Source organism: Saxophila tyrrhenica, assembly GCF_035928015.1.
Source record: "Saxophila tyrrhenica strain CCFEE 5935 chromosome Unknown scaffold_10, whole genome shotgun sequence".
Classification (NCBI taxonomy): domain Eukaryota; kingdom Fungi; phylum Ascomycota; class Dothideomycetes; order Mycosphaerellales; family Extremaceae; genus Saxophila; species Saxophila tyrrhenica.
In genome coordinates, this window is record NW_027041742.1 from 440,619 (window position 1) to 456,029 (window position 15,411).

General features: G+C 55.4%; 6 protein-coding genes across 6 annotated transcripts; 3 read left to right on the forward strand and 3 right to left on the reverse strand.

Moving 5' to 3' along the window:
* Window positions 1-1,493: 1,493 nt before the first annotated feature.
* FLC3 (putative flavin carrier protein 3) lies at window positions 1,494-3,776 on the forward strand (the record flags this gene model as incomplete). The annotated part of the gene is made up of 3 exons (XM_064803937.1): window positions 1,494-1,866; window positions 1,927-3,212; window positions 3,264-3,776. 3 exons carry the CDS (start codon window positions 1,494-1,496, stop codon window positions 3,774-3,776), a joined length of 2,172 nt encoding a protein of 723 aa, XP_064657738.1.
* A 609-nt stretch (window positions 3,777-4,385) lies between these two features.
* Window positions 4,386-6,014, reverse strand: LTR77_006697 (uncharacterized protein; the record flags this gene model as incomplete). The annotated part of the gene is made up of 3 exons (XM_064803938.1): window positions 4,386-5,067; window positions 5,124-5,730; window positions 5,792-6,014. 3 exons carry the CDS (start codon window positions 6,012-6,014, stop codon window positions 4,386-4,388), a joined length of 1,512 nt encoding a protein of 503 aa, XP_064657739.1.
* Window positions 6,015-6,897: 883 nt separating this feature from the next.
* Window positions 6,898-8,744, reverse strand: LTR77_006698 (uncharacterized protein; the record flags this gene model as incomplete). Its single annotated transcript, XM_064803939.1, has 7 exons — window positions 6,898-6,922; window positions 6,976-7,186; window positions 7,244-7,588; window positions 7,639-8,053; window positions 8,132-8,267; window positions 8,322-8,572; window positions 8,631-8,744. 7 exons carry the CDS (start codon window positions 8,742-8,744, stop codon window positions 6,898-6,900), a joined length of 1,497 nt encoding a protein of 498 aa, XP_064657740.1.
* Window positions 8,745-8,990: 246 nt separating this feature from the next.
* On the forward strand, window positions 8,991-11,308 carry LTR77_006699 (uncharacterized protein; the record flags this gene model as incomplete). Its single annotated transcript, XM_064803940.1, has 2 exons — window positions 8,991-9,175; window positions 9,220-11,308. 2 exons carry the CDS (start codon window positions 8,991-8,993, stop codon window positions 11,306-11,308), a joined length of 2,274 nt encoding a protein of 757 aa, XP_064657741.1.
* An 11-nt stretch (window positions 11,309-11,319) lies between these two features.
* On the reverse strand, window positions 11,320-12,802 carry LTR77_006700 (uncharacterized protein; the record flags this gene model as incomplete). Its single annotated transcript, XM_064803941.1, has 2 exons — window positions 11,320-12,378; window positions 12,434-12,802. The coding sequence occupies 2 exons, from the start codon at window positions 12,800-12,802 to the stop codon at window positions 11,320-11,322; spliced, it is 1,428 nt and encodes a 475-aa protein (XP_064657742.1).
* Window positions 12,803-13,093: 291 nt separating this feature from the next.
* On the forward strand, window positions 13,094-14,777 carry LTR77_006701 (uncharacterized protein; the record flags this gene model as incomplete). Its single annotated transcript, XM_064803942.1, has 3 exons — window positions 13,094-13,211; window positions 13,286-13,540; window positions 13,591-14,777. The coding sequence occupies 3 exons, from the start codon at window positions 13,094-13,096 to the stop codon at window positions 14,775-14,777; spliced, it is 1,560 nt and encodes a 519-aa protein (XP_064657743.1).
* Between the last annotated feature and the right edge of the window lie 634 nt (window positions 14,778-15,411).

Consider the following 15,411-nt stretch of genomic DNA (forward strand, 5'->3'; position numbering starts at 1 on the left):
CCAAATCGTTGTGAGGTCGGAGAAGAATCCAATGTAGCTGGAATCGGTGAGCTGGCTTCACAGAAGGCGTTTGGCTCGCCGAATGAGCAAGATGGATGCTGGTGGTGTTGAGAGGTACATGAGTATGCTGCTCCTGTCATTAGAAGCAGAGGCGGATTGATCGGCTTGCTTAATTGCCTCTTGGGGCTGGACAGCGACGCTGATGCTGCTATCAAAGAGCGGCACATGTTCTCAAAAAGTCAGAGAAGTGTTGAAATGACTGCGCTGCTTACTTGCCTTATGAATGCGGAGAGAGACGTCGATGCTACCGGCAGGTGAATGAGAATGTCATTGTGATGGCGGAGAAGAGGTATTTGATTGCGTTGGCAAACTGGTGCTCCCATGCGAAGAGGGGCGCTCCTACTACGTAGATAAAGAATGGATCGCTTGTCTCTCTGGGTTGGAAAGTAGTCCTGGTGCCGCAAGGAGGCGGTTCGATGTACCGTTACTACTGCGGAGAAGAGGTTCATCGACCATACTGCTGCTTGCCTCTCCAGTTTGACAAACGATGCTGGTGCTGTTTGAGGGCTGTTGGGCATGATGTTACGATCGAGGAGAAGAGACGTATGAATTGGATAGTCTGCTTGCCTTTTAAAATTGTAAGATCCTCGTTCTCCGCGCTCCAGAGCGCTGTTGGTGTTGTTGGAAGGCGGCTCAGTGTGCTCTTGAGATGTCGAAGAGACGGCGGTTTGTTGAGGCGTTTTCTATCTTCCCCAAGATCATACCAGTCGCTTATCCTGCTGGGCTGCACTCGAGTACACTGTCGTTGGGTGGGAAGAAAGGCATATAGCAACGACGTGCATGTCGTCGTCTAGATCTCCCCACAAACAAATTCCACGGAGATCCGGTTGCGCGTCGCGAAGGCGCCAAGAGCACGCCACCCAATGGACAGCGGTCGTATCCCCTAGCACTGCCTCAACGCCGCGAGCCGCGCTACCAGAGCTACGAGGGTCTTGCCGACTCCTTCGGTCAGCTTTTAGGAGTCAACAACAACTTCACCCCATCTCACCATCCCATCGTCAACACCACCTCCTTTCCGCCGTTGCAACAGTCCACTCGTTTGGGGATATCCCGTCGAAGCAGAGAGTTGCTGCAGGAACAGAGGCGCCGACGACGTAATCGACGTGCGTCGCACGCTTTTCCCGACCTGCCAGCGCTAGCGCCCGCCTCCAGCCCAGTCCCAGTCCCTTTCGCAACTCTGCCCACACTCGCTCTCCTACACCACCACAGCACCGACCTCACCACCCCGACCACCCCGTCGGTCGCTACACAAACACTACAACACATACCATAATATCGCGCGTCGACAGCAGATCGCGCGCGCCGCCTCATCGCGCACACCCAGCGCCTGCCTCTCCGGCTTGGTGCCGCGCATTCCCGACGTCCGCTGCGTCAACACTCGACGACCGACAATCTACCACCATCACCACACGTCCATGCGACAACCACACAACATGGCGCCTTCATTAAGATCATTAATATGCACCTGCCTGCTCGCCCTCCTTCCCTTCTCGAGCGCCGAAAACCGCCTCACCTCGACCTCGCTGAACGCCTGCCAGGCCAACAGCAGCTTCAGCGCCACCCTCTTCGATGTCGTATTTACACCCAATAACGGTACTTTTGCTTGGGACGTCAACGGTGTCAGCACCATCAACGGCAATGTGACGATTTCGGTGAACGTCCTTGCGTATGGCTTGAATATCAACACCCAGGAGATCAACCCTTGTGACCAGGAGGAGCTACGTGGCATGTGTCCGATGCGAGAAGGTCCCATCAAGATGGACTCCAATGCGAAACTCCCCTCTTCTGCCTTGTCAGCCATACCTGGTGAGTTTGCGCTGTGCGTCCTAATGTCGCCACAGTCGGCCGGCTAACACTACTGTCTAGGCATCACATACACCGTTCCAGATCTCGATGCAAAGGTCCGAATTACCTTCAACATGACGAATACTGGCGAGCAGGTCGCTTGCGTCGAGGCTGAGCTCTCCAACGGGAAGACGGTGGATCAGAAAGGTGTGGCTTGGACATTGGCGGTCATTTCAGGCATCGCACTGGTCTCCTCCGCCATCACCTCTGGCCTCGGACACTCCAACACCGCCGCGCACGTGGCTTCAAACGCACTGTCGCTGTTCGGGTACTTCCAAGCTCAGGCTTTCATCGGCATGACTGCTGTAGAGCTGCCACCCATCGTGGCTTCCTGGACACAGAACTTCCAGTGGAGCATGGGTCTGATTGGCGTCGATTTCATCCAGGACATCGCGACGTGGTATCAGCGCGCTACTGGTGGAACTCCATCTGAGATCTTGTCGGACCTTGCCGAGACTTCCGTGCAAGTCCAAAAGCGTGGTCTGGAACTGGCCTCCAACATCATCAAGCGGGCCGGACTCGTCGCACGCCAGTCGGGCGGCGAAAGCACTGCGGCAGACACGAGCACCACCGTCATCATCCGCGGCATCAAGCGTGTCGGTTTCCGCGCGGGGATTGAGCCCACCAATATCTTCCTGACGGGATACATCTTCTTCATTGTCTTCATTTTCTTCGTGGTGCTCGGAGTGGTCCTCTTCAAGTTCATCTGCGAAGGTCTCGTCAAGGCTGGCCGCCTAAAGCACGATCAATTCCAGGACTTCCGCAATGGCTGGACCACAGTCCTCAAGGGAATCCTCTACCGCATTGTGGTCATTGGCCTTCCGCAGATGGTGGTGCTGTGTTTCTGGGAGTTCACGCAGAACGATTCGGGTGCAGAAGTTGCCCTCGCGGTCTTCACCGTCTTCACCATGATCGGCATACTTGGGTGGGCCTCCAGCAAAGTCATCCGACTCGCGCGCCGCAGCATCAACATGCACAAGAACCCGGCCTACATTCTCTACTCCGACCCAGTCTCGCTTAACAAGTGGGGCTTCCTCTACGTCCAGTTCAAGGCCACGGCATACTTCTTCATCGTCCCGGTGCTGCTCTACGTCTTGATCAAGGGGCTATTCATCGCCCTTGCGCAGGAGAGTGGCATCACGCAGGCCGTCTCTTTGGTCGTCATCGAGGCGGTGTTCTTGATCGCCGTCTGCATCATGACGCCGTACATGGACAAGAAGACGAATGCGTTCAACATCTCGATCTGTGTCATCAACTTCATCAGCGCGATCTTCCTGCTGGTGTTTAGCGATGTCTTCAACCAGCCGGTAAGTCTGCATTCATCATTGCTATAATTCAAACATACTAACAAAGTTCAGGGCATCGTGACCGGCGTGATGGGCGTCATCTTCTTCGTCTACAACGCCGTCTTCTCGACCGTCCTCATCATCATCGTCCTGGTTGCTTCCGTCATTGCGATCACGGCCAAGAACCCGGACACCCGCTACCAGCCCATGCGCGATGACCGCAGCAGTTTCATCAAGTCCCAGTCGCAACTTAACACGGAGCTCGACGCACTTGGTGCCACCGCGCGCGGGGAGTCCAAGCACGGCTTCACCAGCTCCAAGGGCGCCCGCATCGAAGACGACGACGAGAGCTGGTCAGGCAGCGACCACAGCAAGCCCGTCAACACGTACGCGGACCCTCCCCGCAGCCCTTACGGCCCACCGTCCGACCAGGCCAGCGGCCGCCACATGCCACCCACATACCAAAGCCAACCGCGCACCGCCTCGCCCTACGACCAAAGCCACACGAACTCGATGACTTCGCAGAATCGGGCCCAGTACGGCGCGAATCCAAGTCCTTGGCAACGAGGCGCAGGGTACGATTAAACCTCTACCACCCAACCTCGTCAAGCGCTCGACTCATGTTTGGATCTTTCTTCACATAGATACGAGGACGACAACCGGCCGTATTCCGGGTCCGTGGATCGGGTGGTGGACATGTATTATCGGGACCCTTCGCCCGTGCCACCAGGGCAGCAGCATAATTACTATAATGAAAAGCGGGATCCGTGGTTATGACATTAGGGAAAAAGTGAGGAGGGTTATCTCGTGTGTAAATAATGGGGCTCGAATGGCTGCATTTTTGCAAAGTCTGGCGTTTGATGGATTTGGTCATGAATTGACCTGAACTCTTTTGCACTTCGGTATGGGTGAAACGGCTGAGCCTCTGGATGAGCGCCGCTGAGAGATTGGGGGATTGACGAATGGCGTTGATTGATTTTTCGCGCTGTAGAACAGTGGGGAGAGTTAGCTCTTTTTGTGTAAAGATCTGAATTGATGTTGCTGAGCATTTGATGTGGTCATACAATGATAAGTTGCTTGATCTCGAAAGCTAAAGTAGCTATGGTACAGTATCCAGTACAGTCCTCACGCAGTGACACTGGATTTAGAATCTCCTCCACTGACCAGCGTTCCAGTCATCAGCCTACGCTTCTTTCAGTTTCCACAGACCCCACTCCCTCCCAGCCTCTCCGTCGGATAGTACACCTTGGGCTCCCCCTTCGTCACCTCCACCTCAATCTTCCCCTCCCCATCCGCCTGCGCCGTCTCACAAGTCAACACCTCCGTCAACTTCTTGTTCGGCTGGTACTTCGCATCGAACTCCACCGTATAACTATCCCCCTCGCTCCCGCAGTTCGTCAACACCGTCACCATCTTGCCCTTCCTCGTCGCCAGCGTCGAGTCGTCCGCGTACAAGGTCTCGCTCTGGTAGTGCAGGTACGGACGCGCGACGTTATCCGCGATAGCAGCGCTCCGCGCGGCGTTGAGCTTCGTCACGAGCTGGTACAGCTCCGCGTCGGTGTCGTACCCGGACGTCCAGACTGCTTCGCGGTTGTAGGGGTCGTTGCCGCCGTTGTCGCTGCCGGAGGCGGAGAAGTGTTGTTCCTGCCCCTCGTACAATATTGGGATCCCGTCGGAGAGGAGGGTGTGGGCGATGAGGTTCTTGGCGGCTGCGAGGTCCGGGTTGAGGTAGGGGAAGCGCGGTTGGTCGTGGTTCTCGCTGAAGGTGCCCAGGAGGGTGGAGTCGGCGCATTTGTCCTGGACGGAGGAGATGGAGTCGGCGAGGTCGGACATGCTGTTTGAGGGGGATTTGAAGGCGGTGGTTAGGTCGAAGAAGCTGCGGTGACGTTAGTGGAACGGAGTGAAGCGAGGGGACGGGAAGGGAGGACTTACGTGCCGTAGTCCAGCATGCCTGGGAGGTGGTCTTGGTAGGAACAGACGGTGCCTGGGTCTCCGAACGCCACTTCACCGACCATGTAGACGTCAGCGGCCTGGACGAAGTCGGCCCAGAAGGACCTGTCGACCTCCATGACAGTGTCAAGACGCAGGCCGTCGATGGAATAGTTGGAGACGAGCTCAGAGATCCACGTATTGTAGCCCGCCGCTACGTCGGCGTCTTCGGTGCGGAGGTCGGGGAGGGGGACTTGGCCGGACGGGAGCCAGCATTGTTCAATTTGGTCCCAATCGCTAAAGTCGTCGAAGTTGATTTCGCAGTAGTTGTGGTAGTTTGACTCGTCGTTGAAGGGACTCAATTTGCTGTATTCGATGCTGTCGACGTCTCCTTTCCAGGCGAAGTGGTTGACGACAACGTCGACCATGAGGTACATCCCACGGTCGTGCAGCTCTGCTGAGAGAGCTTTGAGGTCGTCGGCCGTGCCGAAGTGTGGTTCGATGGCGTACAGGTCTTGCTGCCAGTAGCCGTGGTAGCCTGCCTGGCCGGGCTCGTCGCCGTCGACTTGCTTCGTGACCGGAGAGATCCAAATGGCATCGAAGCCCATGTCTGTAAAACAGATTAGAAAAGGGTTGCGTTTATCTGGTTGGAGAGCATTGTCTGAGCCTACCTTGGATGTAGTCCAAGCGCTGTCGGATGCCGTTGAAGGTGCCGCCACAGTAAGTGCCCATACTGGTGTCACACTCCTCAGTGGTGCTTCCATCGTCCACCGCAAAGCGATCGGTCATGACCTGGTATATGCTGCGGCCTCGCCATTGATCACTGGTGGCTGCCAGGGCCGACGACGTGAGGAGCGCGAGGCCAAGGAAAGTGTTCTGCAGAGACTTGTACATCTTGTCTTCTTTCTGCGATTACTTCAGGGTTGAGTGTGTTTGAAAGAATGACAAGAAGGTGTATGAAAGGAGTGTGGTAAGGAGAAGGCGCAGCCCTCTTCTCAGGAGCAAAGGTGTAAACGAGAGATCTTCGAAGTCACCGACTTCGAGTGTTATGCAGAGAATGAGCAGAGCGAAAGCGAACGTCGACTTGAACGGATAGAAATATATAACAGTGAACAAGAAGATGAGGTTGAAAGATACTCCAAACTCGAAGGAAGTCGTGCAACCACCCTTGAAACGCAGGTCATTCAGTCGGCTCCACTAGCACCAGTCCCTACGCCTGCATTCATCGAGGACATGGCAAGCTGGGTGGTAGTATATTCCCCTGCTTAATGGAAGGGCTATGGCCTCAGTGTATTCGGACAGGTCCTGATCGATATCGATGTAGTGTGGTGAAGACAAAGAGAAAGTGGAGGTTGGCGAATGAACGAGAGTCGGCGCGAGTCAGGCCATTGAGGCGCCGGGCTCTTGGGCTCGGAGATTAATTTTAACACATACACCTCCACACATCCAAGCAATGATAAGGCTTTACCGAGTCATAAGAGATTGTGGTGAATCCTATGGTGCAAAAACAGCGAGATACACAGTGCTTGTTCAAGGCCGTTGTCGGTTTGTCCATGCTTGGAGCACCACATCAAGTTCAGGAGCCATCATGTCTGTCACAGCATCTGGGCAAAGTAACGGACTCTATTGCTTCTCGGTGTTGACCATAAGAAATTCAGTGGCTCCGATTGGCTATGCAGCAGTTCTCATACAGATCCCGAACTATGGTTCTTCTCATGCTCGCGACCCTACTCCGTGACCTGTCGAGCTCAGCCGGGAGCGAAACCAAGCAATGATCTCACAGCGTGTAGATGAAGTCTGGCCTAACGAGTCTCAATGTCAGCATTTCATCCTCGCGTAGTGTTGTGTCAGGTACCTTCTATCGCCAAGCAACGCAACCTGCGCAGCAGATTTCCCATGGACCCAATGATCCCGCTCCCCATTCACCCTCAAGCGGTTCTCGCGCCATAGCAGCAGGTAATGCAAGCACGACCCTCCAAATAGGAAGAGCGTCAGGTATCCGAGAATGACACCATGTCCCGGCAAAAACCGCGGAGCATCCCCAGCCCGGTAGACATTCGATACGACTGTCTCCATGTCAACAAGAATACACCCAGAGGATGCAGGACTTGACTTTCACTTACCACAGCCTTGCAGATTGGCCCAGCCCATGGTGATGCCGAGAGTAATACCCCTTTTGTAGACGCCTTCCGTGTTCGAAGCCAACCAGCAGATGGTGTTAGGGATGAGGGGATATATTCCCACCGCAGCCAGAAAGGTGCCTGCGTACTTGCCGGCGGCCGGGACGTCGGTGAGGAGGATCGCGAAGCCAATCATGCCTAGAGGTGCGATATAAATGGCGTAGATGCCTCGACGCTTGGTGCGGTCTCCAAGATAGCCCACGAGAATAGTTGCTATTGCCGCTGCTGCGTACGGTGGAACGGACATCAGTTGTGCAGTGTTGGCTTCGTAGCCCATCTCGACCAGTACTATTGCTAGTCAGCGGGGAATAATGGAAAGGGAATCGGAGGTGGCGTACTCGTTGGAAGAAACAGGCTGAACGCATACAGACCGCCTCCGCACCCCATGTAAATAATGCTTGAGGTATACGTTTTCCAGTCTGTAAGACAAGCCCTTAGGTACTCCCACCGGAAGCTTTCGTGTTCAGCACTGGCCTGTCCATCCTCTCTTAGTCGTCGGATGAGTCTTGCGTGGTCCGCGGAAGTGAGGAACCGAGTCGACTGGTCCGGAAAGTCGTGAATCATGAAGTAAGACATGATTCCGATGACCACAGTAGCCAGCCCTTCGATGATGAATATCCATGCCCAGCCCGGTCTTCCACCAATACCATCCATGTGCGTGATAGCGACGGCGAGGAGTCCACCAAAGGACCCAGCGAGGGCAGCCGATGCGAAGAACAGGGATGAGCGCAGGCCGAATTCGTGACGTCGATACTGCGGCACCATATCAGAACCAGTGGTTATAATCGACCAGGGTGGCTGATGGAATTTGGCAGGGGCGAACAGACTTACCCAACATGACAGGTAGAATTGACATCCAGGAAATAGGCCTGCTTCCAGCATACCCAGAAACCATCGACACGCGGCAAGCCCTGCAAAGTTGTGCACAACTCCTTGACAAACGGTGACGATACCCCATCCCAAGACGCTGAACATGCTGTTTAGCTCAGAACGGAGAGGAGGATCCGCAGACGCGACTCACAGGGTAGGCAGGTATACGCTGGGTCTCAGCTTCTTGAGCAGAACATTGCTGACCGGCTCAAAGATGGAGTAGGAGACGAAGAAGATTGCCAACGACGCCTGCCACTGCCCGTCCGTCATCTTCAAGTCCTCCTGGAGGCCAAAAACCTTTGCGTTCCCGATGTTGGTTCGGTCCAGGAACGAGGCGAGATAGAGCAAGCATAGCCAGGGCAAGAGGTTAAGATCGATTTTGCGTGTTAGGGCGTGATCGTGCTGGGGGCTTGTTAGCAGAGGCTTCGGAACGCGTCTGATGAACAATAGAATCACTCACGCTTCCCGACGCATCGTTAACGTCCGCGTCACTCTGTGAGTCATCGCGTGGGCTCTTGTGCTCAATGTACGCGGCATCTTCAACTGTAACGTTGGACTTGTCGTACTCTGTCATCTTGAGTGCTTGGAGGAGCAGAACAAGACTTAAGTTCACAAAAAGTTATAATTGAAGGCAGCGTCCATGCCCAACAGATATACCTTCGAGAATATCAACGTTTTCTTCTAGGCCGGCATGGACTCGTGATCCGCCTTCCGTCCTGATGCTCACCCACTCGAGGCCTGGAACTACCAAGCCCCGAACACTCCATCGGTTATGCCACTCCAGTTTGCACTATGACAGCCCATGAATCCCGCTGACCCCATGGCGAGCCGTACGCGACTTCCAAAAGGCGGACGACGGACCGCTGTCCGCGGTTGTATCGTTGCCGCCTCGCCGCCTGCGGGTTTGTGTCTGCTCATAGCGTTGGTAAGACATCGACCAGGCACGCGATTGCCCGACCGCGACCGACCTTATGCGGTTGTTAAGAACTTGGTGGAAGGCACGCGGTAAGACAAGCAAACAACCCCCCCTGCCCGCACGGAGAAATCAGGAGCGGTCTTGGCAAATTGTGCACTCCGCTTTCACTCCGACGTCGAGGAACTACCCCTCTGATGGACGACGTCGACGGCCAGCCTTTGCAGCGGCTGCGTACCATTACACCCGGCCGATCGTGCATCGCCTGTGCTAGGCGGAAGATCAAATGTGATAGAAGGCAGCCATGTGGCTACTGCAGACGATTACAGGCGCAATGTCGCTACCCTGACCATGAGGCACGAGAGAGTCAACCCCCCGATGATGCTATTCTCACCAGGTTGAGACGCATAGAGACCCTCCTAAGGCGTCTCCAAGACAGCGAGACTGCCAGGGAGCTACCGCAGCAGACAGCTTCACCGGCCGACAGGTTTGTCGTTGATACAACTGCCGCAGTCTACCCACATTCATCTCCAGGTCATACGATATTGTCACCCGGCGGAAAGCTCGTGGTTGGCAGAGAGGAATCTCGCTTCACGAGCGGTGGGTTCTGGGCCGAACTCGACGACGAGAACACAGGAGAGGACAGCGATGGCCCGACCTCCCCGGCTACGCAACTCGCTGATGCCATGATCGCCGGCTGTCCCGATGCAGAATCCATCCTCTTCCCTTCAATCGATCCGGGACATGGCAGTGTGCATCTTCAGCCTCCTGTCGAACAGTTATTCTCACTCTGGCAGCTCTTCATTGACCGCGTGGATCCTCTACTCAAGATCCTCCATGTCCCAACAACTCAAAGGCAGATCTTCCAGGCCAGCTCCCAAATGATGGAAGATGACCCGGGTTTTACGGCTCTGATGTTCGCTATTTGCTATGCGGCGATATCGAGCACCCAGAACGGTCTTGCGAGTGAACGCGAGGCCACGCTCACGCGCTACCGTCACGGTCTCCAGAGCGCGCTGGTCCGGGCGGAGTTCTTGAGCAGACCGACATTATACTCGTTGCAAGCCCTGGTGCTTTTCCTGATATGCGCGCGCCACCATACCGACAGAACATACATCTGGTCCGTGACTGGCGTGGCAACCCGTCTCGCCACGAAGATCGGATTGCATCAGGATCCCTCTAGCCTTGGTATGGGGCCTTTGGCGGCGGAGATGCGGAGACGACTGTGGTGGCAGATCGTCATTCTCGATGTACTGACAGCGGAAGAGAATGACATGGATCCTGCGATTCACGAACACATGTTTGATACCAAGATGCCGTCAAACTTCAATGATCAGGACCTGGACAGCTCCATGACGGCGCCACCATCACCGTCGGACTGTCGCACGGAGATGTTATTTGCCCTGCAGAGGGTCGAGATCAGCTACGCAGCACGCAAAACCATGTTTTCGGCAAAGTTCACCGCGGACAATGGCTATGAGGCCTTGTCTGTCCAGCAGAAGAGCGAATTCATCGATGACTTGCAGCTGAAGCTGCATGAGAAATACTACCGCCACTGCGACTCACAAATACCACTATGTGCATTGACAACCACAGCGTCCAGCCTGGTCTTGTCGAGGATGAGACTCACGGTAGCTTCTTCACGCCTGTCCGGGAACCCGTTGCCAGCGCCAACCAACCTTACGACCAGCTGCATGCACATTGTCGAAGGTATCCAGTCGTTACGAGCACACGAGTTGTACGAAAAATGGACCTGGCTCTTTCAGCGATACGTCGAATGGGACGCTATAGCCATTCTGCTCAACTGCCTTGCCAAGTCTGAAGTCCCAGGCTCTGAAAAGGTATGGAAACTAGTGCGTAAGTTTTGGGCAAGCTGGGGCCATCGGGTTCCGCCAGGCAGCATTCGTCAACGATGGCGTCGTCTGGAGAGCTTGAGGAAGAAGGCTGAGCGTGCAAACTCGGGTGAAGCATTTCGCACCGAGATCAGCGGGACAGAATCGCTGCGGATGACAGTCCCATACACCCTGCAACCGTCTACAGCCAGTGCGGCGGCGCCGCGCCAGGCTGGAAATATTGCTCCGACACATTTCATCTCCCAACCTTCGACATCGGCTACTCAGCAAATGCAGCAGCCCTTTTCCTGGGACTGGGAACTTGAGGAAGGGATGACGAATGACTCAAACTGGAACATCGATCTGGACGAATTCCATCTATCTGGGTGGTGAACTGCTAGTTATCAATGCCCATTGAGGGCTTCTCTGTGACTCAGATTCTTTCCATCATCTCGAATTTTCAAACATACCGTCGAAAGGCCAGTCCGATCGAGAATGGCTCCATGCTTCAGCAGGACAGCTCGCACGTCTGGCGCTGCAGCCTCCCCCTCACCAGCAGCCGACAAACCGGCGGCAGCGCCTGCGGCCTGCCCTGTCGCTAAAGCTGTGCCCATCACACGGATCGCGCTACCGGCGGCACCGTCCCCGTCTGCACAACGTCCCGCACAATACAGGTTCACTGTGTCGATACTTTGCAAGCTTTGAAGAGGAATGTTGAAAGTCCCGTCAGGCGGCGTCCGGAAATGAATCGGCCAGTCTGGTTGACTACTGTCGTGCCATTCCATGTACCACCCACCGATGGCCACCGTATCACCGAATTCCTTCTGCTCCAGGACGTCTTTCTCGCTCAACATGTGTCGAGAGTTGATGTGTCGCGATTCCCTCGTTCCAAAGTTGGGACCTGTGGCCACCAAGGTCATGTTCTCGTGGCCAGGAAGTGTGCGCAAGATACTCAAATAGATCTGCGCCTGCTTACGCCCTTGCCGCTCTGCAGCCGTGATACTGGCGCTGCTCGTTGCATCGTACTGCGCCGAAGCCATGTATGTGCAGATGTCTCCGGAGCCTGGGAGTTTTATCAGGACGCCCACGTTTCGAGGGATGCGTTGTTCAAGCTGCGGGTTGACCTTTTTGGCTGCCAAAATTGCGTCTCGCCACAACGAAGAGGTCGGAGTGGCGCCTGAGAGACCTCCGAAGCGTGTTGATAGAGAGCCCATGTTCACACGGCCATGGTTGCCATACCGTGTGGACGCTCCACCGTGGTACGCGAGGTCGCCGTCTCCGGAGCAATCCACGAAGGCTCTCGCGAACAGATTCCGGCGGCCGCGCCGTTCTTGTACGATCACGGCGCTCAATTTAGTACCCTCCCGGACACCGCCGACCACGGTGCAGTGAAGGAGGACATCGATACTATAGTCGGCAGTCAAATCATCCAACGCCACCTTTAAGCCTTCTGGATCGAAGTTCTGTTCGCTTTAGAGTCATTGATCATCCACCGGAAGCTAGAGTGGAAGCACCCACCTGCACGAGCGCAACAATTTGATCCGGGTCCGCGGCAGCGGCGCCCACCGAGACCAACCTCGAATGGACATCATCCCAGATCTTGCCGACGACTCTTTTGGGGTCTGGTCCTACACTGTAGATGCCGCAGAACGAGTTCACGCCTCGATGGGTTCCGGCGCCGCCTAGGAAGCCTTCCGACTCAATGATCAAGATTCGTGAGGCTGGCACGGCTTGTCGTGCACCTACGGCCGCTCCGATACCTGCTGCTCCGCCGCCTACAATGATCACATCGTATGTGTTTTGAGCTTCGGCATGATGGGTGTTCGACGGTCCGCCGTAATTTTCGCTTTGGGAACGCAGATCTGCTCCAAGGTCTCGAGACAGCATCTCTTGCTTGATGTGAACGAAAATAGGAGGAACAGATTCATCTGCTGACCGTTGTGGAGTGAGTACCTTTTACTTGTAACGCATTGGCAACTCTCGACCTGCATGCGGAGGGCGGAGGGCGGACAGCGGAGTCAGCGTCTAAGCTGCGCAGCGCGCTTTGCATGAAGGACATGGGCCCTTCTCCACAACCGCATGGGATAGCCTCTTGTTCCAGTGGCACACATATCTCGCGTCTGTCATCCTGTATCAGCTGCGTCTGCTACCTGTCGAAACACGAACACTCGTTTCGCCATGCTCGCAGTCTTATGGCTTCTGGGCCTGCTACTGTCCCTCATCCTCTACACAGTCTACCACATCTCGATAGCTCACAGTCGACCCTCTGGAGCTGAATTACCACCTGGCCCCCGAGGTAGGCATTCCTCTGCTCTCTGTGCTTCTTCACGATGCGCTCCACTGCCGAGTCTCCGCTGACGTACGTTCCAGGACTGCCACTGATTGGCAATCTGTTACAGATCCCTCCGAAGCACTCATGGCTCAAGTTCTACGAGTGGTCGCAACAGTATGGCCCTCTTTACCGCTTAAGCGTGATGGGCCGAAACCAGGTCATCGTTTCAACCGAGAAGGTTGCGAATGGGCTGCTTCGGGAGCGAGGTAATATTTACTCATCCCGGGAGCAGCTGCCCATGGCCGCAAAGCTCATGTCCCGAGATCTAAGGCCTTTACTTCTGCCATACGGAGGTGTGTCTGGGCCACGTCCACTTTTCTGTTGTCTTCACTAATGTTTGTAGAGCGTTGGCGTAGAGGAAGGAAGCTAATGCACGCCATGACCATGCCCTCAGCCGCCACTTCATACCAGCCTTTACAGACGTCCGAGTCGGAGCATCTGCTGGTGGACCTACTTCGGCAGCCAGACCAGTACGAATTTCTGCTGGAGCGCTATGCAGGTGCGGTCATCATGCGCTTGGCGTATGACAAGAGTTATGAGGGCAACGAAGACGATGTGAGAAAGGCGCTGCAGGTGGTGCACACCGTCGAGCGCGTTGCGTCGCCAGGAGCTTATCTGGTTGATACATTCCCATTCCTGATGTACCTCCCCGACTTCCTCGCTCCCTTCAAGCGGGAGGCAAAAGCCCTGCACCAGTTCGAACTGACGTTCTTTCGCTCAATGCTTGCCGACGTCCGCGAAAGGCTATCTGTGAACGCATGCGGACCTTGTTTCGCACGGAGCTTCCTCGAAAGGCAGGATTCCTGGAGCCTCTCCATGGACGAGGGGGCGTACGTGCTCGGAACGCTCTTCGAAGCCGGCAGCGGCACCACCGCAGCGGCTATGATGTCCTTCATTCTGGCTATGCTGCACCATCCAGCATGGCAGACAGCCATCCAGTGCGAAGTCGACGACATTTGCGGAGCTGATGGACGCCTGCCCAACTTCGCGGATGTCCCACAGCTGCCCACCGTGCGCGCCGTGATAAAGGAGGTCCTGCGCTGGCGACCTGTCACTGCCGGCGGTGTGCCCCATGAGCTCGAGCGCGACGACGTCTACGACGGCGTCTTCCTACCCAAGGGTACGAATGTTCACGCCAACCAATGGGCAATCCATCGTGATCCAGCCCTATATCCGGACCCGGACACCTTCAACCCAGCACGCTGGCTCGACGAAAAGTACCCGACGTACAGGACCCCGCTTGACCGATACCCCAATCTGCAGAACTCTTCGGCTTTCGGCTTCGGCCGGCGTATATGTCCTGGTATGAACATCGCGGAGAATTCATTACACCTTTTGACTGCGCGGTTAGCGTGGGCGGTGGATGTGCGGAAGAAGCCAGGCGTGGATGTGCCCTGGTACAACTACACAGAAGGGTTCAACGTCCAGCCTAAGCCCTTCCAATTCGAGCTGATTGCGCGAAGCGCGGACAAGCGGCGCATCGTAGAGCAAACATGGCAGCAAAGCTTGGCGAGAGGACCTGGTCGATAGGACTCTGTCCCTGCACTAAGTCAAAGCAGCGGAATGGTACATGTACCTTCTGTCCGACAAGGCGCAACACAGACGAGAGTTTTCACGGTGAAATTCGCTGCTCGAAGGTTCTCATGTCCTCGTATCCATACACAGCCCTAATGTGGCTCAGCCATACTGCGTTATCTGCCGGGCAATATAATCTCTAAAGTCCGTTCGGTTGACTTCATTGATGCTTGGCACGACGGCCTTCGCTCCAACGACGTCACCAGCTCGTTATTCTCAGGCCATAGGCGCAAGCAAGATGCTTTAGAAACTCCAACAGTATTGGAGGCCTTCGATGAGGCACAAGCCTTACAACTGCTGGTGTATCCCGAAACGAACCCGGCAAGCAGAAAGCCAGAGGACAGAATCACACAGATGCGGCACAGCAAATGGCCCGAACGCGCACCTTTTGCTCGTCCATGACATCTTGCTCAATGTCATGATAGTCTCTGATCTAGACTTCTGATCCTAAACTGTGCGAATATGCCAGTCACCGTTCTCCTTGGGCATCAGCCCAGACCACCACCAAAGATCGAAGCCGCAACGAGCGGTTGATGTACGAGCCTGGAGGGAGTGTGACGAGGATGTCTGTTTATCCACCAAGAAGCAC